This window comes from Arctopsyche grandis, chromosome 6, assembly GCF_051622035.1.
Source record: "Arctopsyche grandis isolate Sample6627 chromosome 6, ASM5162203v2, whole genome shotgun sequence".
NCBI classification, from domain to species: Eukaryota; Metazoa; Arthropoda; class Insecta; order Trichoptera; family Hydropsychidae; genus Arctopsyche; species Arctopsyche grandis.
In genome coordinates this window covers 15,566,499-15,593,615 of record NC_135360.1, presented here as the reverse complement: position 1 = coordinate 15,593,615, position 27,117 = coordinate 15,566,499, and the positions used below count along the sequence as shown (strand labels likewise).

The following is a 27,117-nucleotide window of genomic DNA, read 5'->3' as shown; positions in this document are numbered from 1 at the left end:
AAATCAAAGAATTGATGACATATACGAAAAAACATGATGTTAACATTATAATGGGAGATTTCAACGCCAAAGTTGGAGACGAAGAAACAATGGGTATAACTGGTCGCTTCGGACTTGGAGAAAGAAATGAGAGATGAGACAGACTAGTTCAGTTTTGCCAGGAAGAGCAGTATGTTATCTTGAATACTTTCTTTAAGCTACCTAAAAGAAGATTATACACATGGAAATCCCCAATGGACTGTCCTGAAAATATTGTGCGAAACCAAATTGACGTATTTTGATAAACAGTAGATTTAAAAATAGTATAAAATCGGTGAAAACCTACCCTGGTGCAGACGTGGCATCCGATCATAATCTACTTTGTGGGAAATTGAAGATAAGACTGAAAAAGATTTTAAGAGCATCAAAACCTAAACCAAGATTGGATTTAGAGCTGCTTAAAAATCTTACGATCCACGAACAATTTACAAAAGATCTCAATAAAAATTTTAAACAAAAATGAGTTGAAGAAAATAGTAATCTAAACTTAAAGTGGGAAGGTATGAAATCAGCAATGACCCAATCTGGGAAAAAGTTTCTTGAAACAAATCAAATAATTAATAAAAAACAACCTTGGATGACGGATGAAATTATACATTTAATGGAAGAACGTAGAAAACACAAACATAATAATCCAACACAATATAAAAATATTCACCGCCAAATTCAAAGGAAAATTAAAGAAATCAAAGAAAAATGGATGGAAAATAAATGTAACGAAATTGAAAAATTACAAGAAAAACACGACGAATTTAACGTACATAAAAAACTAAAAGAAGTAACAGGATCATTCAGAAAAAAAGATTTCATACTCCTTAGGAATAAAAATGGAAAAATCATTTTAAATATGGATGAGAAGAAATCAGAATGGACCGAGTACACAAAATTGCTCTTTAAAGACAATAGAGAAACCGGAGGGCTTATTGAAGATCCAGAAACGGGACCATATATATTGAAATCCGAAGTGGAACATGCTATAAAACTAGCAAAGAGTCGGAAAGCTACTGGACCGGATCTGATTCCTGCCGAATTTCTCAAGTTATTGGACGACGATAACATAGAAGATCTAAAAAAACTCTTCAATAAAATATATTTATCAGGCGAAGTACCTAGCGATTAGTTACAATCCATATTTATCCCGTTGCCCAAAAAGAGTAACGCGAGGACGTGCAGCGACTTCAGAATAATTAGCCTAATGAGTCACACATTGAAGATCCTACTAAAGATAATACAGGGCAGAATTTACTCACAGTGTGAAGAGGCGATTAGCAGAGAGCTGTTTGGGTTCAGACAAGGCTTGGGTACCCGAGAGGCCCTTTTCTGTATGAAAACACTACTCCAAAGATGCAGAGAAGTCCGTAAACCTGTGTACATCTGCTTTATAGACTTTGAAAAGGCCTTTGACCGTGTCCAACACGCTCGCCTGATGGAAACATTAAAAAATATTGGCCTGGATGACAGAGATGTCAGATTGCTACGAAATATTTATTGGAATCAGACTGCAGTAGTACGTGTCGATGATCAATTCACTGATGAGATTCCTATAGAACGGGGCGTCAGGCAAGGATGCATCCTATCACCTACTCTTTTTAACACCTACATATGTACACCGAATCCATCTTCCACGATGCTCTCCAAGAAGCGGAGGGCATCAAGGTGGGCGGCGAGACGATCACCAATATAAGATATGCTGATGACACGGCACTAGTCGCTGAAAATTTAGAACCCAGAAAAAAATAGACATGGTTTAACATGTGTGTACATATGTATGTAAATATGTACATATTGGAAAATTATTTTATGTGTAATACCTAAATACTCGGAATTTAGTTTTGTAATAAATCGAACAAATATATGATAAGATAAAACATATCTTTAAAATATTATACATTAGTATTTTTACCCGGCTTCGCTCGGTATTTGTAATATAAACCGCTTAAACATGACCAATCAAATAGTAAACATTTTATTAAATTAAATTTATTTAGATATATATTCATTAGTTTTTTTTATTAAATTGAACATCACGGATTTTACGAACCAAACAAATATTCGCACATACAAAGCCTCTTTCGAAATTGTATATTAGATAGTAAAAAGTAAAGATTAACAAAAAATTATGATATATGTACATATGAGTAATTTTATTTCATTCAACTTCTGACTACATGCCATCTCGCTTGCACCTAACATATTACGCGATACAACCATATATACAACGAAAGCATTTAAATTGCAATTACCGCTTTAGTTAGTACGTTTAGATAAAAAAAAAATATTGAGATAGAAAACCAATCCTTATAAACGTGGTGAAATAAAAAATTTGCCAAATAAATGAATAATAGCATGGAAAAAAATCCGTAAAAAATAAATATATATATGACTTTTTACTTGGGGTACAATTTCCGGTCAACTTAAAAATTTGAAAAAAAGTAACGTCGTATCGATAAGAATTTCAGTAACCAATACTAAGTTTCAGTTTGATAGGACGGACAGTTTTCAAAAAATCTCCAAAATACACTGACACACAGCCGCACACATTTTTTTCTAGATCGTGAAAACGTGATCAGTGATCGATTCGGAGTTCGAATCAGTCAAATTCTCAAGTTCGAATTTTCGCATGATCGCAGAACTTTATCTATTGTTACTACATAGGTACATACATAAAGTAAAAAATGTCAGTTTGTTTCGGTTAGTGGCTTGGGAGATAATTGAATTCAAAAACCTAAAAAAATGAGAACACCTATAAGGGAAAGTACTGTTTCCGGTCAAATTAAAATTTGAAAAAAATCTTAAATATTTTTTTATGATATTTAATTTGGAAAAAACTTCTTTCACCACTTGCAACTGATATTGGCAATCTAAACAAAATTCTAAGTTAATATTCGGCCCAAAATTTTATGTTGTAATGAATTTTAATACTTTGGGGACATTTCTTTTTCTATTAATGTGTACAGAACTGACAACTCATCTGCAAGGTCCATTGCATTTATATCAGATGAATCTGTCGGTTATTGTTTGTTTACAGCAATTTTTCAATATCATTTACGGGTCGAAAGAGGATTGAAAATGTGCAACACGACACGTTTGTGTTTCATAATTTTTTATTTGTTTACATTAATTTTATTTTTTCTTCACTTAATTTTTGCCGCCCCTCAAATACACCGCCCCTGGGCACATGCCCAATTTGCCACCCCCTAGATCTGGGCCTGCATATATCGAAAAGTAATTAACACTTAAAGAATGAAATATATACATGTATTTGTATTTAGAATCATATCATATATATAAAGACGGTAATCTGTGTGTGTGTGTGTGTGTGTGTGTGTGTGTGTGTGTGTGTGTGTGTGTGTGTGTGTGTGTGTGTGGGTGTGTGTGTGTGTGTGTGGGCTTGTGTGTGTGTGTGTGTGTATGTGTGTGTGTGTCCTAACGCTCTCCGAACATAATGAATGAATCGATAAAAATCGACAATAATACTATTAATTTGTGATGTGTAATAATACTATTCAACGCTACGAGGTCAATGACCGTTTGTGTATAATCGGAAAATTTTACATTTTGTTGTCTTTAATTAACATTTTGTTAACGCTAACTTTAAGAATTGAAAATTATTACAAATAAAGAATTGAAAACTATCTATGAGAGTCTACGAAAATAACGGTTCCGGTTCCGGATTTTTTTTTAGGTTTATACGAGTATATAATAATTTTATACCCATGCGATGATGTTTCATCGGGCTATTCACTAGTCGTATATAATAATTGTCTAATGCGAGTGTGTAAAGTGCGTATTGATGTTCGCTAACACGTTCCGTCTCTCTTTCTCCCCTTGGAATCGTATATCGTAAAAATAGACGGAGCTTGAATTTTTTTTCACAAACATTAATTAAATTTTAAATTATTAATTCCATTGATCCGAATTTTGATATTTTACCGAATGCACAATTATCTGCACAGGCAAATAGTAATATTTAAAATATCAATATCGGTCAGTCGGAAATCCTGCTCCTCGGGCCGGCCCTGAATCCGGGCCCTGAAAATTTACATCGAACCTCCCTCCCCCCACTCGTCAGCCCTGTATATATGCACATATGTAAATACATATATTTCGTGGGTCAATAACTGAATATATGATAAGATTAAGGAATGATATAAAATATAGACTACAATTCGTTTCAGTGTGAATTTAAAGGTTTAATATATAGTGCTGTGGTATGTGAAGTGTGTATATGTTATAAAAGTGAAGTCTACAACATATATTTAAGTAAAACTTCGATATTAATTCAGACGTGCAATATATGTAAGAATATACATACGTACAAATGTAGTAATAACAAAATTATCCAATATGATAATTGATTAATTAATTAATTATTTTTATTAAAATAGCATAATTGTGAAAATAAATTTTATTTCACTTCAGGAAATATGAAAAACCACGAATTATCCAAAAAAATAGTGATGTTTTTAATCTGCATTACAGCTCTATTTTTTTTTGGATCTGTAAAAGCAGTTGACGAGATTAATGTTTCTTGTCCATATTTGTATAAAAAAGTCGTGATTGAGAATACCACTCTCTGTCTAAAACTTAAAAAAGAGGAATCATACATGAACAAATATACTGGATGTAACGGAAACGCTGTTCCTATCAATTTTTCATACTTGGTTTCTTCAAATAACATCAAGACATCCACAACATTATATTGGACAGATTACCGGCGCGCGTATGATGATGGGCCCATCATCAAATGGCGTCATGGGGACCCAGATATGGGTCAGCCGTTGCTTTTAGACCTGGTCGATGGATATAGCGGGTATCAAAATAAAATAAACACATCCGCATCAGCGTGTCTAGCCATTGATATAAAATCACAAAAGTTTGTAACACGAGATTGCGATGACAAATTATATAGATTATGTATAGTAAAACCAATAAAACCACATTGGTCGTGGGAACCGGATGTATGCAAGATAAATTTTATATATTTCGATTCTCCAAGACCAACTTGTCTTTCAAAGACTATTGACTCTAGTGAAAATACAATTTTTCAAAGTGGTACTCGAAAAGAAGCTGAAGATGCATGTAAATTTGGAAAATTAATGGGAAAAGGTTTTATTTACAATCCCATATCAAGATTTAGAAACATGAATATACCTTTAGCAATTCATAGTGAAAATAATATTTTTATGTATGACAATGGAGAAATTGCTGATGAAGAAGTAAGTTTTTGTTTATATGTTATATATGCTTACATTATATTTTCATATTAAACAAGAATTGGATATGTATTTAATAAAATAATAAGTAAATTACTTGTCAATTTTTCTAACAGTAAACATGTCTTACGTCTTGTTATGAAAGAAACAAATAACATTACATATGTTACACGACAATTGGTTCAAGTCCAAAAGGTTCAACGACAAAATGTACCCGAAAATTAGTGCACTGACAAAATGTACCGGCGACAAAATGTACCTGCGACAAAATGTACCCGCGACAAAATGTCCACTAAATAATGTTCAAGCGACAAAATGTTCAAAAATCCTAAATTTTCCTATTTTAATGGAAAAAGTAACTTTTTATTGTATTGTTGCGTAGGGGTGGGTGGAGGATCCAAGTAAAAGGCCAACAGTCGTTTCACAGCATTTATTGATGATTCAGGAGATACACGCATTGCCAGTGCTAAGTCCAGAATGACATGATATCGCCTACGTACCGCCTTATAAAGGGTAGATCTCTCAGGACGCCTAATCTGTTTACCTGTTGTATAGTCACGTATTCGGATATGTGTTTCCACGACATTGGGTCTCCCCATACCGATTCTGAGAAATAACTAATAACGGTCATTGTTTAGCCTAAATGCACTTAGAGTCCAGATATAATATTTGGAAGTATGTAAGTGCATGCATTTAGTTAATCCGATAACAGATATCCGTTGGTCTAAGTACAATTCGCTCAATCCACGGCGTACGTAACAGTATTATATGTTTAATCGTATTGCAGATGTCATTGAATTAGTATTTTAATGTGAGTATTTTTTTTCAATTTAAATAAGTAAATATTGGATACGGTTGAGAACACCAGTCGCGTGAACATTTTGTCGCGGGTACATTTTGTCAGTGCACTAATTTTCGGGTACATTTTGTCGTTGAACCTTTTGGACATGAACCAATTGTCCCCCATTACATATACCATACCATACATAGCAGGCATACCATAGATTACACATTTGATTTTTTTTTAATTTATACTTCAAATTATAATACTTAGTAAAAGTTTTCTATATCCCTATTAAAAATCGAACAAAGATTAATTTGTAGTCAAAATCTTGATGTTCATGAATATGTACATTTGAGATTATACATACGTACATATGTATATGTATGAATGTATTTAAAATCAAATGGTCAATTTTAATGAATATGTAATTTTTAAAAATAAATTAATACTGAACAGATTATGTCAAATTTAGTTGAAAAGGTCACCCCCGTTACCTCACATGTATGTATGTATATACGTTCAAAAATTCATATGTACTGACGTTTTAATGTAAATGCAAGTCTAATTCACATTATGTTTCTACGCTAAAAATGAATTTTGTTTAATCTATGTAATCCTTATGTTTAAATAAGATAAATTTTTATTTAGATTACAGATATTTACCCAAGCTTGACGAAAAAATTTCTTTCTGTGAATGAATCAGGCAAGCTAAATCTCAGAGATCAAAATTTTATCTACGATGCTGTTGTATGCGAATATCCTGTTGAAAAACCGAGAATGAGTTTAAAAATATATTCAAATTTTGTAACAACGTAAGCGATAAATTATAAAATATTTGTATCTATTCTACTTAAGTAAAATATAACTAAACTCATTTTTATTCAATTTTATACCCCTTCTAAATACACATATGCAGTGTGTTTTTAATAATGCAATGCAACAGAAAGGTCCAAAGCGTGCCGTTCATTGTTCAATTGTTCGCCTAACTAAATAATATATATATATATATATATATATATATATATATATATATATATATGTATATATATATATATATATATATATTATTTATGATTCTGTGATATGGATAATGTGTTAATTTGTCACGACGCGTTTTATTGAATTTTGGAATACTTATTTTGTAAAAATAACGTTTTTTTACTTACGAATAATTTCGTGAGCATTTTATCAAATTTACTATTTGCAGATGGAAACTGTTCGTCTCCATTGAATGCGAAGAAAGCATCCTAGTATCACCATCTGATATTATCTGTTTTACTGATTCTGCAAGATTTTATCCGACCAGAGTCAATGTAACAAATTTGAACGAATTATCACACTTCAGCATTGAGACTGGTGCAGATGGATATTACTGGTGCATCAGTAATACTACTAAATGGGAATATAACATTAGTCGTAAATTTTTTTTCGTTAATAAGATTCAAGATTTGAAAGAAATTTACGATGTCGAATTCAATTTCCCGAAACCAATAAATATATCTGATGTTGAAAATCATTACTTTCTGCAGCTTCAAAAGTAATATACATTAATTCCATATTATATTACTTTTATTCCATATTATATACATTTATTTCCATATTATATTACTTTTAAACTACTAATTTAATAAAATAATTTCTGGCTTTTAATTTCACAGTTTATTTAAATCATATGAACGGGAAATTGATTCGAGTAAATATATTCTGAAAAAAGTCTATATAAATGGAGGTGTTATTTATCGCTGTAATATTTCGTACTTCGACATAAATGACCACGGAAGCATCTATGTACATATGTCTGAGATAGTGAGAATTGACAGCCCACTTTGTTTTGCAGACAACAAAAGTATTGTTGTTGCAGGTAAAAAAGTGTACCTTTGATTTGTTTACATTCATAAATATGAACTTCATTTGTTTTTCAATTTCATTGTTAGATGATAATATCCCACTTGAAAATGATTACTCTGAGGAATGTAAATATGCATCAGATTGTCACCACTGTAAATATGAATGTGTTAAATCCGGCAAAATTAATCGATACGGCTGGGAGTCAAAATGCCCTCAAACTAAAAACGAATCATTTGTACCAACTACAGAAGTTTGTACAATTTTATTTTATTTTCTAAATATAATATATTAATAATATTATTTGATTCTTTAATGTTATATGAAATATTTTACCGTTTTCAGTTTAATAATAAATCAGGAATACCAGTATTTACTGAAAGCATAAATCTCCATCCCGATGGAAATGTTACAGAACGCAACGAAGTACAAATTCATAATGTTATAATTTTATTTTATTTTCTAAATATAATATATGAATAATATTATTTGATTCTTTAATGTTATATGAAATATTTTACATTTTTCAGGATGATAATCAATCAATAAAAACAATGGCAAAACTTAATGAACAAATAAATTCCCTTCTCGATGGAAACTTTGAGAAAAGCATTGAAGAAGAAGACATTCATAAAGTTATCGACGACTTAAATCGTATTATTTCAACAGAGAATGTCCCAAATGAAATAACAAAAAAATTAGATGAAATTTTATTCAAAGTGGACATAAAGAATAGTACATTCTATTATTCATCAAAACATATAATGGTTGGAGTTGCAGATACTGGAGAGCAGAATGCCACTAAATGTATACTGGTGAATAATATTACTTCCGATGATATGTCCAATAGTAACTTATCGATCAATGGGAAAGGTAATTGCACCACAATTCGTCATTACACATTATGTAGTATGTAACAAAATTTTTAAAATGCTATATTTCGCTTATTTTAGCTAATTTGAATTGCGGAACAGAAGTAACAAATGATACAGATATCATGGTGGATATATCAAATTTAAATGGAAAACTTGTTGTAGCAGTGATGGATAAAGAAAAATTTTTTCAACCGGATCAAAACCAAACTTGCAAACTTACTCAAAACCAAATCAACAGTAAAATTATCAGCATATTTAAACCGAATATAACATTATTCAATGATAAACAATATATAGATATTCACCTAAAGTCGAATGAAAATGAATGTGTGGAATGTGTATTTTGGGATTTTAATCTTAATAATAAAAGGGGAGGATGGTCAAGTAATGGATCTGAAATGATTCTGGATAAAATCACAGGAATGGTCAGGTGTCGATGGAATCACTTAACGCATTTTGCACTATTAATGCATTCCGAAGGAAAAAATGATGATCATTATCGGATTCTTTCTGTTATCACTTACTGTGGGTGTGCGGCATCATTGATTGGTCTGATAGTCATTTATTTCACTGCGATACTGTTCGAACAATGGAGGAAAGAGTTTACCAATAAAGTGTATCTCAATTTGTCAGTAGCCATAGGACTTCTGTTAATTACATTTTTAGGAAACATATATTTGGAAAGTTCTCCAAAAAGCGACAAAATTTGCCCAATCTTAGGCCCGGTGCTTCACTACAGTCTGCTTTCTACATTCACTTGGATGCTGATAACAGCTGTGCTTTCGTACAGAAAGTTGGTGTACGTTTTTAATACCAAATCCGCCCACAGGCTCCTCAAAGCCAGCCTTTTTGGTTGGATTTTTCCTTTGGTACTTGTGTTCCCCTTGGTGTGTGTTTCTACAAATTCTTATCAGAAAAACACTAATAATAATACAAGTATTGGTGAAAAAAACGAAAACGATGCAACATGTCGTGATCCAATGCAACAAGGAATTAATTCGACAGAACAATTCACTAAAATCTGCCTTCCAAATGGTTTGGGGTTTTGGCTCACAGTATTCCTTCCAATTTGCCTAGTTGTTATTATCAACTCAATATTATTTGCTCTTATTGTGTTCAAAGTTTTAATAAAAGGCACGTTGCAACGACGAGGAAACTCTCACCAAATTCGAAGAAACATTACAATTAGTATTCTTATATTTTTTTTGTTTGGTCTCACTTGGATATTTGGGATTCTATCTCGCTATCTTCCACCAATGAGACACTTATTTTGTATCTCGGCAACATTGCAAGGTTTCGTCTTGTTTGCGTTTTTTGTGTTAGCCAAAACTTCAACCAGAAATATGTGGGGAAGAAAACTTAAAATGACATTCTCACGTGGAATGAAAACACAGTACACGCCAAATACTTATCGGTTTTATAATTATAATTCAAAATCAACGTCTTCATCCTCAGAATGTATTGTAAGCGAGATCCCTGTATTAGATACAGATCAGTTTTGTGACAATCCAGACAATCAGGACAACAAATTGCCCAGCCTTAAAAAATTTGAACGTAAACAGTCGACAGATCTTTTATAATTTTATTTATCCGTATGGTCGTATATTTATTTTTAATTTTTACATTATCTACATATGTATGTACGTAGTAGGGCATCCAATCCCGGAAGGTTTTTTCAGCACCGGGATTGTGGTGCTGGAAATTTCTGATAACGGGATCCCGGTGCAAACACTGGGAAATTGAATGTATATAATTTTTTTTTTAATTTTTCTACTGAATATTTTTGTATTTATTTAAAAAAATACACGTTAATACAAATATTTACTAAAATATTAGTAATAAGAATCTTATATATAAAGCACTTAAGTTTGTTTGTTCGTATGTACATACATACCTACTTATTTTTCGTCAACGGTCTATTGTTCTGACGCCATCGAACAAATAATTCGCTTTTTTCCGATTCAAAGGATTCGAATTTCCCGGGGGAGAAGGCGACGAGGGCGAAGCCCTAGGGCCGAGTGCGGAGCCCTAGGGGGCACATACCCCCGGGGTGTACATATAATTTTTTATAAGAGACTTACTATATATGTTTGTTTGTTCGTGACAGTCAATTTAATAAAAAAAACAAATGAGTATTCAAATAAATTTATATAAAATAAAACTATTCAAATAAATTTAATAAAATGTTTACTATTAGATTAGTCATGTTTAAGTGGTATATATTACAAATAGCGAGCGAAGCCGGGTAATCTATATATATAAAAATGAATGTCTGTGTGTGTGTGTCTTGAATAGGCTGCTAAACCACTGAACCGATTACGACGAAACTTTCAGGATTTGTTGTGTGCATGTCCGGGAAGATTACTGTGAAAAAAAACGGGAATGAGTGTCATTGCAAAGCAATAATTTCAAATGTGTTCGCTACCTGCGTTTTTCCGACAAATGGGAATGGGAACGAGAACGGGAACGGCAACGGGAACGAGAGCGGGTACGAGAACGAGAACGGGTACGGGAACGGGAATTGCATGCGTTATTATGGCATTGCAACGCATGCCGAGATTCAGCTAGTAAAGCTAATATATAATAAAACAAAAGTATAAATAACAAAATAAAACGAAAAAAAAAAATGCAACACACAGTATTCGTGTATTTAGATATTACTACATTTGTTATGTTTATTATATAGTACTGAATTTAATTATTAATATACAGATTCTAGTGTTTTCACCAAATCATGAATCAATTCGAATTCTTTGTCTTCAAATGAAACGAGTGAATTCACTTCAACCAATGACTTTAAAGTTCACTTCAACCAATAAATAAAGTTATTAACTTCAAAAAATTGCTGCAACATGAAAAAGATGAGGTTCCATCGACTTTTGACGTCAATTTTTAATTGAATTTCTTTTCCGTATTGTTAAATACATATATGTATGCTACAAAATTTGTTCGGCTTAAAATCGTTCATAATATTTTTATGTAAATGAAAAATAAAAAAAAAAACATTTTCATTAGCAAAATAATGTTGAAGTTGACGACGAAAAGTGCATGCATCCAGAACACGTGTTCAGACCAATGGTTGAAACTAGGGCTTCCAAACCGGTTTAAACCAAAATCGAAAAGACTTAATTTAAGCGCATACATTAAGTCGGCAAGCACGAAATAACATATGCGTGTTTAATAATAATAATAATTGATGCCCAATAATTGAGCGCCGAGTAACGTCAGGCTAAGCGACGAGTGACGTCATCGTTAGATGCACTGCGCGGGAGCGTACACATACATACATCCAGGAAGAAACACACTGTTACATTCGTGGGTGATGTGTATTTTGTTGTTATTAATATTTCCGCTGCCACCAAGCGTTTTTGCGGAACGCTACTCCGTAAATAAAACTCACTTTATTTTATAAGATAATTATCTTCTTTAATAGTAGTAAGTATACACTAGATAAGTTAGTATTACACGTTACTAGTTAGTAGTTTACTAGTTAAGTCGTCTAATCGCGAGTCACTAGTTAGACGGTACAATTGTAAGTCAGTGATTAGTAAGAGACGGTTCGACCACAAGTGATGTTCCATATGTTTTACATCAGTATATATTTAATAGACGTAACAATTTGGACCAATCATAGTTCGTGGGAAAATAATATTTTTAGTGTTTGCATATGTGTCCCTTGAGGGTAGACTTCTCGAATTTCGTCGTGCGGATTAAGAGGGGTTTTGGTATTTGAGGGAAACACAATTTGTCACGCTGGTGGCGTGAGAATAAGAAACAAAGTTATTTAAAAACGATACTTTTAGTGTTAACATATGTGTTTTGAATGTGTCGAGAAATGGTTGAGCAGATACACATGGTTCGTCACGCAGGTAGCATTGAGTCGTGAGAAAAATGCAGAAAGGCGATAAAGTTAGTTGAAAAACGATATTTTTAGTGTTAACATATGTGTCTTGAATGTATCGAGAAATGGTTGAGTAGAAGCACGCAATTTGTTGTGCAGGCTTAAGAAGGGTTTTGATATTTTTGGGGGAAACATGATTCGTCTCGCAGATTGATTTTAAGGTCGTGGGAGTAGAATACTGCTAACATAAAACAAATAAAGACTTATGTAGATATAACAACACACATTAATTCATAATCTCGAACGGGCGCTTGGGAATTCATTTGCGCCCGCGCCTATAAATTAACTTACACTATATTTATGTATAATATATGACTTTATTTCAATTCGTGTATCAATTCTTTTCCGAAACCACCCGTTGAAATCAACGGGCCCAACACTAGTTATAATTAATAATATTATTGCATTTACCTAATTCTATGTAATTCATAACACTTAATTTAATATTTTAATTTAACTAATCTTTTATTATTAATTGCTTTAAGCAAATGTGTGTGTATGAAATTCATTTCCACCGTTTTCATTTTGTTAAAATACTTTTTAAGGTACTTTGTAAGATATTGTAAGATAGTTTTTCGTGGATATACTCTAATATGTATTATTTGATTTTGTGGAATAAAATATTAATAAGTATTAAAAAAATCTTTTTTCCATGTACGTAATTTCCCCAAGTAGTGGACACTGATAGTATGCTGGCGGTAACATATCCCTAATTCAGAGATAACACAGAAAGACCTTCACGTATTCAGTCACGTTATTTTCACCTACCGACAAATTTCTACTTATCTACTGATTTTGAATAACCAACCAATTGACAATGTTGACCAACGTACGAGTTGGTTCGGTATATAAATTCATCCGATAAACAAAAATGTAATAAATAAAAAAAAACCGATTCATTGTCATTTTCGCAGTCATCGTATTTGAAACTTTATTTATTGGATTTGTGCAACCTGCTATTATAACTGAGACACGATTGAATAGTGAAAAGAAACTTGTCACAATCACATAGTTTATAATAGAACCTTGGGCACAAAATACTTATTTCTTTGCGTAAGTATGGAATAATCGATAAATATGTTTATTTATATAAATGTGTATGTAGATACATATATGCATTAGGATAGTGATTATTCAAATCTTAAAGCGTATAGAATTTCAAGACCTTGTTATTTAAAATAAATAATTCAATTTTTTACGTGAAAAGCTAAATGGCTTTTTTAATATTTGCAGATTACTAATAATAACAATAGTATGACATGACTAATAATAACAATAATATTTGCAGATGACTTACATATAATAACAATATTGTATGTTTTCAATCGGTCTCCGTGACGGGCCGGAATGTGAAATTACCGAAAACGCAAATATCGGAAGGCAAAGATCGAAAATCGAAAGATCTTAAGTTGAAAGATCAAAAAAAAAAAAATTCGGGTGTGACCAACCCATGACTTTATCTACGGGATCTACATAATACGGGAGGAAAAGCCTGTTCCTCTTGTTCCTGTTGTATCCTGCTCGCGCAAATTAAGTGAGTATGTACCGTTTACCATGCACCCTTTTTTTTGATCTTTCGACTTAAGATCTTTCGATTTTCGATCTTTGCCTTCCGATATTTGCGTTTTTGGTAATTTCACATTCGTAGTTTCACGGCACTAACGGAAACATGGTTGACTTCGTCATTTTTTGATGCAGAACTTTTTGATTCTTCCTGGAGGGTGCATCGTCGCGATAAAGAAGATCGACGTGGTGGTGGAGTATTATTGCTTCTCGTGATTGGTTGCGGACCGGTCCGTCAGGATGAAAAATTTTGAAACTATCTGGTGAGGACTTATGGGTGAGAGTTGACTTTATATTTTTGAGAATGTTCATACATATGTGTGGTTTACATTCCGCCTGCTGCGAAAGAGGATGTATACGAGTTATTGTTTGTGAATATGATGAATGTACGTGATTTTATGAATGAGCGTAATATTTTGTTGATAATGGGTGATTTTTATCATGATATGATGCTTGATATTATGTTAGTGAATGAATCCAATGTGTCAGCAACGATGATCCAATGCCCAAAAGGAACTGCGGTATCCCTGAGGACCTTTATCATGCATGATGCATTACAAATTGAGCTTCAGTTTCAATCTTCCAAGAGAGCTTCAACTACTCGTACATCTGGAGTTTTATCACTGAGATGGAATTTTTCTCGTATTGATTCCGATTTAATTTATAAGACAGACTGGTGTGACGCTTTGGGGCAACCTGTCAGGTCACACTGGTAATTTTATTGTTATTATTATTTTAAAATAATTTATTCCTATTCATAAAAGTGGCTCCAAAAATGAGTTTGAAAATTATAGACCTATTGCCATTATCTCGGCTATTCCCAAAATTTTTGACATCATCCTTCACGGTTTGATTCTTACGCAGTTTTTTTTATTTTATTTTATTTATTGAAAAATCAACAGATAACAGGATGTATATATGTATAAAAAACAAATAGTAAAAATATAATATATATAACATCCGAGTCCAATAACAGATTTTTACAAAGATTAAAAAAAATGAAAAAGATAAATTTAAGGAAAACAAATGAAAAAGAAAATAATAAAGGCTATATGACAAAATAGTACATTGCATAATTAAACTATAGTATTCAAATATTGGAAAAAGGTTATAAAATATAATATAGGAAGAAATTGAAATTTACAAATATAAAACAAATGAAAAAGGTAAATACAAAATAAACAAATGAAAAGGAAAAGAATGAAAGCTATAATATGACTAATTATCATATTAATAGCTTAAAGAAGAATGCAGCATCAGTAAGTCGTCGCCTGACAGAAAGATTGTTAAAAGATAGGATTTTTAAAATATCGGGAACAGTAGAATGGGTATAGGTAGGAAAAAGGTAGCGTAAGGGTTTAATAAATTTAAGTTGAACTTTCTCAATACAATTAATATGGGATAAATAAAAAGGTGACCAGATAATTGAGGCAAATTCAAGGTGAGACCTTACAAAGGAAAAATAAAGTAATTTAGGTACATAAGGATCATTAAAGGGTTTTGTTGAGCGGAGTAGGAATCCAAGAGATTTAAATGCTTTGTTGGTAATAAAAGAAATATGTTCAGAGAAATCTAGTTTATTATTGAGTATTACACCAAGATCCTTAATAGAAGATGACGTGTTAAGGATTGAATGATTTAATTGATAGTGATTGGTGATAATTGACTTATTTCTAGTGAAATTTAAAATAGAGCATTTTTCTAGATTAATAAAAAGATCATTATTTAAACAATATATAGATAATCTATCTAGATCTTCTTGTAGCTTATGACTAGTCACCGGAGCCTGAGGGGGCCGTGTATTGTTCAAAGGTTGTAAATGCATTGTTAAAGGTTTGCCGAACAATGGATAGCACCGTGACTATCCTACCTCTACTTATGACAATCGTCTATGGTGTATATTGGTTTGTTAATTATTGAATCATCAGCGTAAAGAAGTATAAAGGAATTTTTGAAGATGTATGAGATATCGTTAATATAGAGTAAAAAGAATAAGGGACCTAAATGCGACCCTTGTGGGACACCGAAAGGAATATGTCTAAGTTATGATTTAAAACCATTGACAATAAATTATGATTTGGTGACGATTTAATATATACGAAGACATCCAACGAAATAAATTTCCTCGGATTCCGAGGGACCAAAGTTTATTGAGTAATAGGTTGCGATTGATTTTATCAAAAGCTTTAGAGAAATCCGTATAAACGACGTCGATTTGAATTCGTTTGTCCATATAAGATGTGAGAGTACTAGTGAAATTAAGCAGGTTAGTCTCTACCGATCTACCCTAAAAAAAAACATGTTGTTCAGGTATAATGTAGTTTTTGAAATTGGAGAAAAGGAATTTATAGATAATTTTTTCAAAGATTTTACTAATGATAGATAGTTTAGATATAGGACGGTAATTCTCAATAAGATTCTTATCACCTTTTTTATAAATAGGGGTGATGTAAGATAATTTCCAATAGTCAGGAAATTTACCGTTAGACATAGAAAGATTGAAAAGGATTGTTATGGGAAGAGATAATGGGACAGCACATTTAACAAGGAAAAAATAAGGCAAACCATCACAACCCGCACCAAGATTAACATTGAGAGAGCTGATGTGACTGAGTACAGTAGGTATGTCAAAATGAAAAGTGGACAAGTTACATGAAGAAGTACATATCTGTATTAGAGATAGAAAGGTTAATGGTAGAATTACTATTGAAAGTGGAGTCAAAATAGTCAGCAAAAATGGTACAGATTTCAGAACCATGGAAATAAGCCGACTTATTTCCATAATACATTACGGAAGGATATGAAGAGGAGGTATTTTTTTTTTTGAATTTATATACGACCAAAATGATTTGGGATTAGTTTTAATATTATTTTGAATAAGAGAAATATAATTTCTAAAGCAGATTAAAGAATCTTTTTTAATTCGAGCTCTTAATGGTGAAAAACTTTGATAATCTAAAGGATTTGAATAAGTTTTAAATTTTTTATGGAATTTGTTTTTTTCTTTTATTATTTTAATAAGAGACGATGTAAACCAAGGGGGATATTTGGTACGCTTAGATTAAAGTGTAAAAGGGACGTGGCATTCAATAATATTTTGTAAGGTATCGTAAAATTTTTTACAGGCTAAATCAATATTTAAATTGGACAAAAGTGAATTCCAATTGATATCGCTTAAAATGGGAATAATTGTAGCATAGTCAGCTTTTCTAAAGAGGAAAGTTTTATTATAATTATAATTCAAGGGTGACGATATGTTGTAAACTATTGAAGTGCAAAAAGATAAATGATGAGAATCTTCATGGATGAGCGTAGAGTCAGCACGAGAAATATATAAGGGGAAACTACTAATAGCTAGGTCAAGAATACGATTATTAGTATTCGATAAATAATTAGCATTTAAAAGATTATTGTGTGATGAGCAACATGGTTTTACACCATGTCGTTCCACTACCACTAATCTCACCTGCTTCACACATTTGATCATGTCTAAAGTTGACGTTGATGTAGCCTACATTGATGTAGCAAGTTGATGTAGCCTACATTGACTTTCGTAAAGTCTTCGATCAACTCAATAATTACGCTCTTGTGATCAGGTTAGCTGAAGTGGGTTTTTCAACGCGTCTTCTTAAACTCTTTGCTTCTTATCTTAGTGATAGGAAGTAATTTGTTAGATATGGTCTTTATGAATCTCTTTCATTTTTTACTCGATCTGGTGCTAGTCAGGGGTCCACTTTACGCCCATTACTATTTACAATTCTTATTAATAACCTCCCTAGAGTTTTATGTAATGCATCATGTCCCTTGTTTGCTGACGGCGTTAAATTATTCTTTGCTGTCAAGGATGAGAGACAAGCCTCTCTCCTTCAAGCTGATATTAACACTGTCTTGAAGTTCAGTTCTAATTTAAGCCTTGGACTTAATATAAATAAATGTGCAATTATGATCTGTGGAAGTGCATATTCGCTCTATTGTCACGGATATTCCATTGGATCCGTCTTGTTGAAGCGTGTTGAATCTATGTATGATCGATTTGGGTATCACTTTGATCCTCAACTCACTTTTCACAACCACATCAAGACATTCGCTGAAGTTTCCTTTCGTCGACTTTGTATATTTAAAATAGGGTAAGCGTGAATATGAAGACCCGAAGATTAAGTAGTGCGAACAGCGAATGCATCTTTTTTCAATTGGTTGAAATGCACGAGATGGTCACCCATTGAAATGCACTATAATTTTAGTCAACGGTCGATAAATACGTGAATACATACATACATGAACGCGTACATGTTTTCCCATGAAGACGGGTTTGCGAACCTTGGTCTAGAACCCGTTAATACTGTTGCGTAGGGGTGGGTGGAGGATCCAAGTAAAAGGCCAACAGTCGTTTCACAGCATTTATTGATGATTCAGGAGATACACGCACTGTCACTGCTCCGTCCAGAATGACATGAAATCGCCTACGTACCGCCTTATAAAGGGTAGATCTCTCAGGACGCCTAATATGTTTACCTGTTGTATAGTCACGTATTCGGATATGTGTTTCCACGACATTGGGTCTCCCCTTAGCGATTCTGAGAACTAACTAATAACGGTCATTGTTTAGCCTAAATGCACTTAGAGTCCAGATATAATCTTTGGAAGTAAGTGCATGCATTTAGTTAATCCGATAACAGATATCCGTTGGTCTAAGTGCAATTCGCTCAATCCGCGGCGTACGTAACAATACGTTAGATTTTTTGCTGTTCATCCCGGTGTGGAAACTCTTTTTAAGAAATATTCCTTAAGAAATAATTCTCCCATTTTTTATCAAAAGCAAAGCCCATAATGACATAATGCGAACCTTGTTTAGAAACCCTGCATACGTAAGATTTTGGATTGCTAAAAGGCAAAAGGTAAAAAACTATTTGAAAAAAGAATTTTGCTGCCCGGTTTAGAAACCCTGCTTAAGAATAAATTTTTGCAGCCCTAGTTAAGAAACCCTGCCTGCGTAATATTTCGTGGATCCCAGTGAGAAAATCATAAAGGCACAAGAGTATCAAATAAATTTATTCGCATTTTTTGAAATTATTATGTAGATATGTCCGACAACTTCAATAGAGTAATTATTTTCGAAAACGCATTTAAAACTTATTGAAAAAATTGATTATGAGCTGAATTGTTGTTGCGCCGAGTTATCGGCGCCAAAAGGTTTGTTAACAAATTCACTAAAAGTGTGTCATATCAATGAGATAGTACGAAAAAAAAGGTTGGAATACGAGCTGCGTAAGCATGTGTGCAACAAATTGACACCCATTTAATCAAATTATTTCACAACACGTAAGCTTTGCGAAGCTTTGAAAATTGCCTTTCTCTCTGGTCTTAAGCATAGGACCGGTAGTGTATCTATATATATATATAAATCAATGTCTGTCTGTTTGTCTGTCTCGAATAGGCTCCTAAACCAAAGAACCGATTACGATGAAACTTTCAGGATTTATTGTATGCATGTCCGGAAAGATTACTGTGAAAATAAAAAGGGAAAAACCTCTTAATAATAATAATATTCGTAATTACGATTTTATCGACGCGAAAGTATGAAGCGCCAGTGGGTGATTAAGGAAATGTTTACGCTAGCAACCAACTTGCGCCCACGCATTGCCAACGTACAGATACATTACGTACCACTCATACCAACCTGACATTACGTACCACTCATAACAATCCTACATATCTATATAAATCAATGTTTGTCTGACTGTCACGTATGCGTTCCTATACTTTACTATAATTTAATTTGATTATTAAGAACTAGCTGTATTACCCGGCTTCGCTCGGTATTTGTAATATTAACCGCATAAACATGACTACTCTAATAGTAAACATTTTATTAAAAAAAAAAAATATTTAAAAAAATAAAAAAATATTTAAAATTTTTTTTATTAATATAAAATAATATTTTTTAAAATTTATTTTTCATTTTTTACTATTAGATTAGTCATGTTTAAGCGGTTTATATTACAAATACCGAGCGAAGCCTTATTTAAAAGATTAATTTGAAACTGAAACATTCACTTATCGAAACGCTTCGAGAAACGGAAACGGGGACGAGAATTGCATGCGTCATTGGACGATGGAACGATGGAACTTTCAGGATTTATTGTATGCATGTCCGGAAGCTTACTGTGAAAAAAAATCGGCCAAAAACAGGAACGGAAACGGGAAAAACGGGAATGAGTGGCATTGCAACGCAATAATTTCAAATGTTTTTAGGGTAAAATAAACAAATAATTGAATAATTTTAAATGTGTTCGCTGCCGACGTTTTTCCGACAAGTGGGAACGGGAACGAGAACGAGAACGGGAGCGGGAACGGGAACGGGAACGGGAACGGGAACGGGAACGGGAGCGGGAGCGGGAACAGGAACGGGAGCGGGAACGGTAACGGGAATTGCATGCGTTATTGTGGCATTGCAACGCATGCCGGGTTCAGCTAGTATTATATAAAATAATTACTAATTTAGTCGTATTTATAGCAAATTAGCTTAATATGATTTTTTCAATAAATCATTTCAAACTGTGTAAATGTTATTTTTAAATCTGAACCATTGCTTGAATTAATTATTACAGAATATATTTAAATATATATCGCAGAATATATATCGCGGGTTGAGCGAGCTCGGTGCGGACGTGTGTTTGTGTGTTGTCCCGATAAGTATGTAGAATTTTGTGTTAAATTGGAGCTAAAGAGGAGGTGCTGGGATGAGTATTTAGCTCTTCTGGCGCCTCGCAAGTTAGTACATATTCAGAATCATTACCTATGCTTGATTTCATATTTTTTTAAAATGGAATTTAAATTTATAATATTTTCATATTTACGTAATTACCCACATAATTTCGATCACATTTCTTTTGATAATAATTTATTATTAACGTCGATTGATTTATTAATGATAGTATTGATAATATTTAACGTTGAATTATTTCATATTTAATATTCAGTGTTGAATGGTTTATATTTTAATGTTGAATTATTTCATAATTGATTGTTTAATATTGAGTGTGAATTTTATTTAATGTTGATAATTTAATATATTGGATACTTGTACTCAACGTTAACGTTATTGTTTGGTACTAATTTCATAAATATTATGATTGTGAATAAACTGTCAATATATGTAAATATATCATAAATGGAAGCACACGTCCGTCCGCACGGAGTAATTACTAAGCTCAGAGCAGAGCTCCATGCAACCGCACAGGTCCCCAAGTTGCAAATAGGGGAACGACTCTTGTAGTCAACTGCCATGGCGACATGGTTGTCCTGGACAAGGAGCGCTGAGATAAGAGTGGTGATGAGTGAATTCGTGGTAAGTTTCACTCTATAAAATGTCACACAACACTATGACGTTCTCAGGTCAGCGGCGAGTAAGTGCCGCCGCTTAACAAAAGCACAACCCGGTTTTGAAAGGTACCGTAACACCCTTCATAGAGAAGGAAACTCCATAAAAAATTCCCTGGCAGTGGGCAGCAGCTCTGTCAGTACCATCCACGGCGGAAGTATATGCAATATACTAAAACGGCAAAAGATGGAAGATTCAAAGCGACGTGGCAGCCACTCAATCGTTTTGTAATAAATCGAACAAATATATGATAAGATAAAACATATCTTTAAAATATTATACATTAGAATTTTTACCCGGCTTCGCTCGGTATTTGTAATATAAACCGCTTAAACATGACCAATCAAATAGTAAACATTTTATTAAATTTATTTAAATAGTATTATTTTATTTAAATTTATTTAGATATATATTCATTAGTTTTTTTATTATATCACGGATTTTACGAACCAAACAAATATACGCACATACAAAGCCTCTTTCGAAATTGTATATTATATAGTAAAAAGTAAAGATTAACAAAAAATATGATATTATATGTACATATGAGTAATTTTATTTCATTCAACTTCCAACACATGTAGTCTAGTTAAATTTCTCATAAAGATAAACATTAGTTTCGCAAATCTTCAATTATAATTTAGAGAGCGACCAAAATATAATTGTATAGCTCGGCGTGACCCTGCGCCCCATTGTCCAATTCTACGGTGAATCTATTTTTTTTTTTGCTCTCTAGCTTTGTAGTTTGCCCTCTTTCCTGGCACCGTCCTGCGCCTATTTCTAAACGGTTCGGTGATTACTAGTCAAATGTGAACCGGTTACAGGACAACTGGTCGCTCTAGATTGGTCACACGTGATCACCCGTCACACTAAAACTGGTCACGAGAAAACTGGCCACACCCTAAGACTGGTCACACCCTAAAATCGGTCACGAGAAAACTGGTTGACCGATTGTTTGACACATACGACACATATGACTAATAGTCCGTTTACCGTCTAAACATACCAATATTGGTTACTATACAGGCTGACTACAAAATATGCTTTACACATATACAGGGTGTTTGGTAGCTAAGTGCAAAGCCTTAAAGGGTTGATAGATCGTATTGTTACGTAAGGGTGGGTGGAGGATCCAAGTAAAAGCCAACAGTCGTATCACAGCATTTATTGATGATTCAGGAGATACACGCACGGTCACTGCTCCGTCCAGAATGCCTTATATCGCCTACGTACCGCCTTATAAAGGGTAGATCTCTCAGGACGCCTAATCTGTTTACCTGTTGTATAGTCACGTATTCGGATATGTATTTCCAAGACATTGGATCTTCCCGTACCGATTCTGAGAAATAACTAATAACGGTCATTGTTTAGCCTAAATGCACTTATGCACTAAATGAGTCCTAAATGCACTAAATGCACTAAATGCCTAAATGCCTAAATGCACTAAATGAGTCCAGATATAATCTTTGGAAGTAAGTGCATGCATTTAGTTAACCGATAACAGATATCCGTTGGTCTAAGTACAATTCGCTCAATCCACGGCGTACGTAACAGTATCATTTAGAAATTTTTGAGCCACACCATACCTCAGTCCAAAGTCTTACGGTTTATTTTTAATTTCATTTTTAAATATTTTTAGTAAAAACACCAAAATCTCACAGTTAATTGCTAATAATGCCCAAGTTATAAGTGGTATGTTAGTCAGTTATTATTTTTTTGTTTGTCTAATATTTATTCAATCAAATAAAAACAAATACAACCATCTGCGTCAACAGAAAAAAATAATAACGGCACCATAAGTTTTCAAAAATTTATCAAGTCTGATATTTTTTTTGTATTTAAATAAATAACAAAAGTTTTTTTAAGAGATAAAACCTTTTTAAAAACATGCCAGTTTATTTCCCTTTCTTTTAAGATATCACTCTTGCAGATGACTAGCCAATTATCAGAATTAGGGTGTAAAACCAAATCGAGGGAGCTCGCCGAACAGAGACCGTCATTCACAAGCGACTTTAATATTATCGTCAAATAAAACAATATTATTTATTGTTTATGTTCAAATGCCAACTAGAGTCCTTCGTCTTTATCTTTCATTTAAATATAATCTGAAAATATAATGACAAAAGGAACCCAATTATTTCGGCGCTGCCACATTACAGCGCCGGAGACTACTACTAACTAAAGCCCGGACCCAGGGGGTGCCGGATATTGTTTAATTGTTTTAAATACATTGTTAAAGGTTCGCCGAACGTTTTTTTTTTGGACTCTAGCTTTGTAAATAGAGCTAAACCACCCCGATTCCAGGAAAAAGCACGGTGTCTATCCGCAGTCCACTAATAACCCTGAGCAACAAAAAATCACGTTTTTGAGTTACCAGAGCGGAGACTAGCCAATCTTTACTAAGTTTGACCCATTGAATTCGAATATGATATTGATTTTTGTTGGTGGGCGATCGTTTACGAGATATGAGCGTTTAAAAAAATCCGCGATTATTACAGTTTTTTGGCTTTTGCGGTCTTTAACTCAAAATTTAGGATTGTTACGCTCAAATTGAGTATTCTAATCAATAGTCAGATATTTTTCCTATTCATTTTTATATTTCATTGCTTTAAAATACCTCTAAATTATTGTCTAGCGAATTTTAAAAGTCAAATATATATTTTTTTTTACGGATTTTTTTCCGTGCTATTTTTCATTTATTTGGCAAATTTTTTATTTCACCACGTTTATAAGGATTGGTTTTCTATCTCAATATTTTTATCTAAACGTACTAACTCAAGCGGTAATTGCAATTTAAATGCTTTCGTTGTATATATGGTTGTACCGCGTAATATGTTAGGTGCAAGCGAGATGGCATGTAGTCAGACCGCTGTAGTCTGTGAGGTGGATTATTAGTTCGAATTCAGTGGGTCAAACTTAGTAAAGATTGGCTAGTCTCCGCTCTGGTATTTTTTTTTTTGTTGCTCAGTGTAACTAGTGCATGTAATTACAATAACACTCTGAATTTGGTTGTTCTTTCGCTGAACGGAATATTCAAGGACAAGCTATATAAAAAAGTGCGGTTTAACTAAAAGCAGTGTTACTTTATATCGGTGGTTCCTAAAGTGGTTTCTGTGGACCCCCAAGGGGTTAATATATCAGTTTAAATGAAAGATTTTTGACTCAGCATTGTTATATAATCGTTTTCTATTTAACACCGAAGTTCGTTGGTTGTCTAAAAGTGCATGTTTGGATCGGTTTTATGCACTCTTTGATTCAGTGTTGGAATTCCTGAAATGGAAACACAATAGGTTTGGGGCTCAATTTAATTAATTCAAAAAATTACATAGTTTATATGACTGACTTATTTGCCAAATTTAACGAAACCAACTACATGGTGACCAATTAAATCAAAGCTATAAGTGTAATATCTGCGTTTGCTACAAAACAAAACTTGGAGAGAGGGGAATTCCATCAGTTTCCAAATCTTTCAAAATTGCAGAAACGAGATGGAGATTTGCTTGCTTATTATCAACACTTAACGGCTCTTCATACTGACCTCAGTCAAAGATTTGAAGACATTCTTCACTTGGTTATCCCAGATTGGATATTGAACCCCTGTGCAAGTAGACCCACAAACTCAGATGAATCCATACTAATACAGGAGCAATTTATTGCATTATTCAGAAATGAGGAGCTGAAACCAATGTTTGAACAAGGATACCACAAATTCTGGTTACAGCAGTTGTTGATTGTTTTCCCATCTTCATATTTAGTAGAACGTGGATTTAGTCCAGTTATGAACCTCATCACGAAAAAAAGATACCGACTGAAAATTAGTGCTCGTAGTAAAACAAAAGTTATAGTTTCAATAAATACTAAATATACTATACTAAAATGTTTTATTTTTACGTCACCATTTACTATTCAAGACATTAAAATTAAATTTATAACTTTTCTATTATGCAGTTATGTAGAGTTATTTCACTTGGGGGTTCATAGTCAGGCATATTTAAACTAATATCACGTATATATTTCGATATGTATGGTAAAAAATGAATGTTTATAATTGATAAAAGATATCTACCTACTTGCTTCTGAAGTATCAGTTTTTTATATTTTTATTTTTAACTATTTAACTTTGTGCAGAGCCGCCGAGAAGAGTCCTGAGGCCTGGGAAAAAATAATTCTTAAAATAATAATTCGAAATTATTTTTTCAAACTAAACTAAAAACCAAACTAGAAAAAAAAACTAAAACAAAACAAACTAAAAATCATATTTTTATTATGCAAAAAATCTGTCAGAAATATTTAAAAAATACCTACATACATATATGGTGGATGCTATTTTTCAAAATATTGAATAAGAAAATATGATATAACAGGTATAACATAAAAAAATGAGTAGATCCAGGCCCCGATCCAGCTTTGTCGCCGCCCTGTAGCATATATGTAAATATATATGTAGGATATACATATATATATTTGTATTAGCATAATCACAAAACTTCATCTATTGTTACCACGTACATATGTAGATAAATCAAAATGCAATATCTATTTAATAATTTGGTATCAAAAAGTACAATAAATAATATTTTAAAAAAACATTGAAATATTAAAATTAAATCATTGTTTAATTTATACGATGATCCAAATATGGATACATCTGTACGAGGTGAAGCTTCCGGCATATTGAATCAAATCTGTTCATGTTCTGTTGTAAATCTTGTTTGAAACATTGAATCACATAAAATACAGTCATTATTGACGTAAAAAAAACAAATTTCAATTGAAAAATTTTCGTCCTAATTTTTTCGGCAAAATCTCGTAAGACTTATAAAGTATAATTTATTAAACATATTATATTCGATAGCTATCATAGCCACTTGATCTATCTTGAGTCACTGTGGATCTTAAATATTTTTTTATGATCTTTAATTTGGAAAAACTTCGTTCACCACTTGCAACTGATATTGGCAATGTAAATAAAATTCTAAGTTAAAATTTTATGTTATAATGAATTTTAATACTTTCCTTGGGGACATTTTTTTTCTATTAATGTGCACAGAACTGACAAATCATCTGCAAGGTCCAGAATCCAGAATCTTATATTATAATTGTCTAGTACGTGCGTGCGTGCGTGTAAAATGCGTATTGATGTTCGCTAACACGTTCCGTATCTCTTTCTCCCCTTGGAATCGTATATCGTGAAAATAGACGGAGCTTGAATGTTTTTTCACAAACATTAATTAAATTTTAAATTATTAATTCCATTGATCCGAATTGCGATATTTTACCGAGTGCACAATTATGTGCACACAGGCAAATAATAATATTTAAAATATCAATATCGGTCAGTCGGACATCGTGTCCCTCGGGCCGGACCTGACTCCGGGCCCTTAAAATTTACATCGGCTCGCCCCCCCCCCCCCCCCCGCCTCTCGTCAGCCCTGTGTATGTGCACATAAATACATATATTTTGTGTGTCAATAATTGAATATATGATAAGATTAAGGTATAATATAAAATAT

General features: G+C 32.8%; 1 protein-coding gene across 1 annotated transcript; it reads left to right on the top strand.

The window, feature by feature from the left end:
- Positions 1–4,215: 4,215 nt before the first annotated feature.
- Positions 4,216–10,585, top strand: LOC143912929 (uncharacterized). Its single transcript, XM_077432390.1, has 9 exons — positions 4,216–4,354; positions 4,462–5,258; positions 6,688–6,851; positions 7,247–7,576; positions 7,698–7,900; positions 7,974–8,137; positions 8,230–8,325; positions 8,415–8,757; positions 8,838–10,585. Exons 2-9 carry the CDS (start codon positions 4,467–4,469, stop codon positions 10,337–10,339), a joined length of 3,594 nt encoding a protein of 1,197 aa, XP_077288516.1. The 5' UTR covers positions 4,216–4,354; positions 4,462–4,466; the 3' UTR covers positions 10,340–10,585.
- Positions 10,586–27,117: the final 16,532 nt, after the last annotated feature.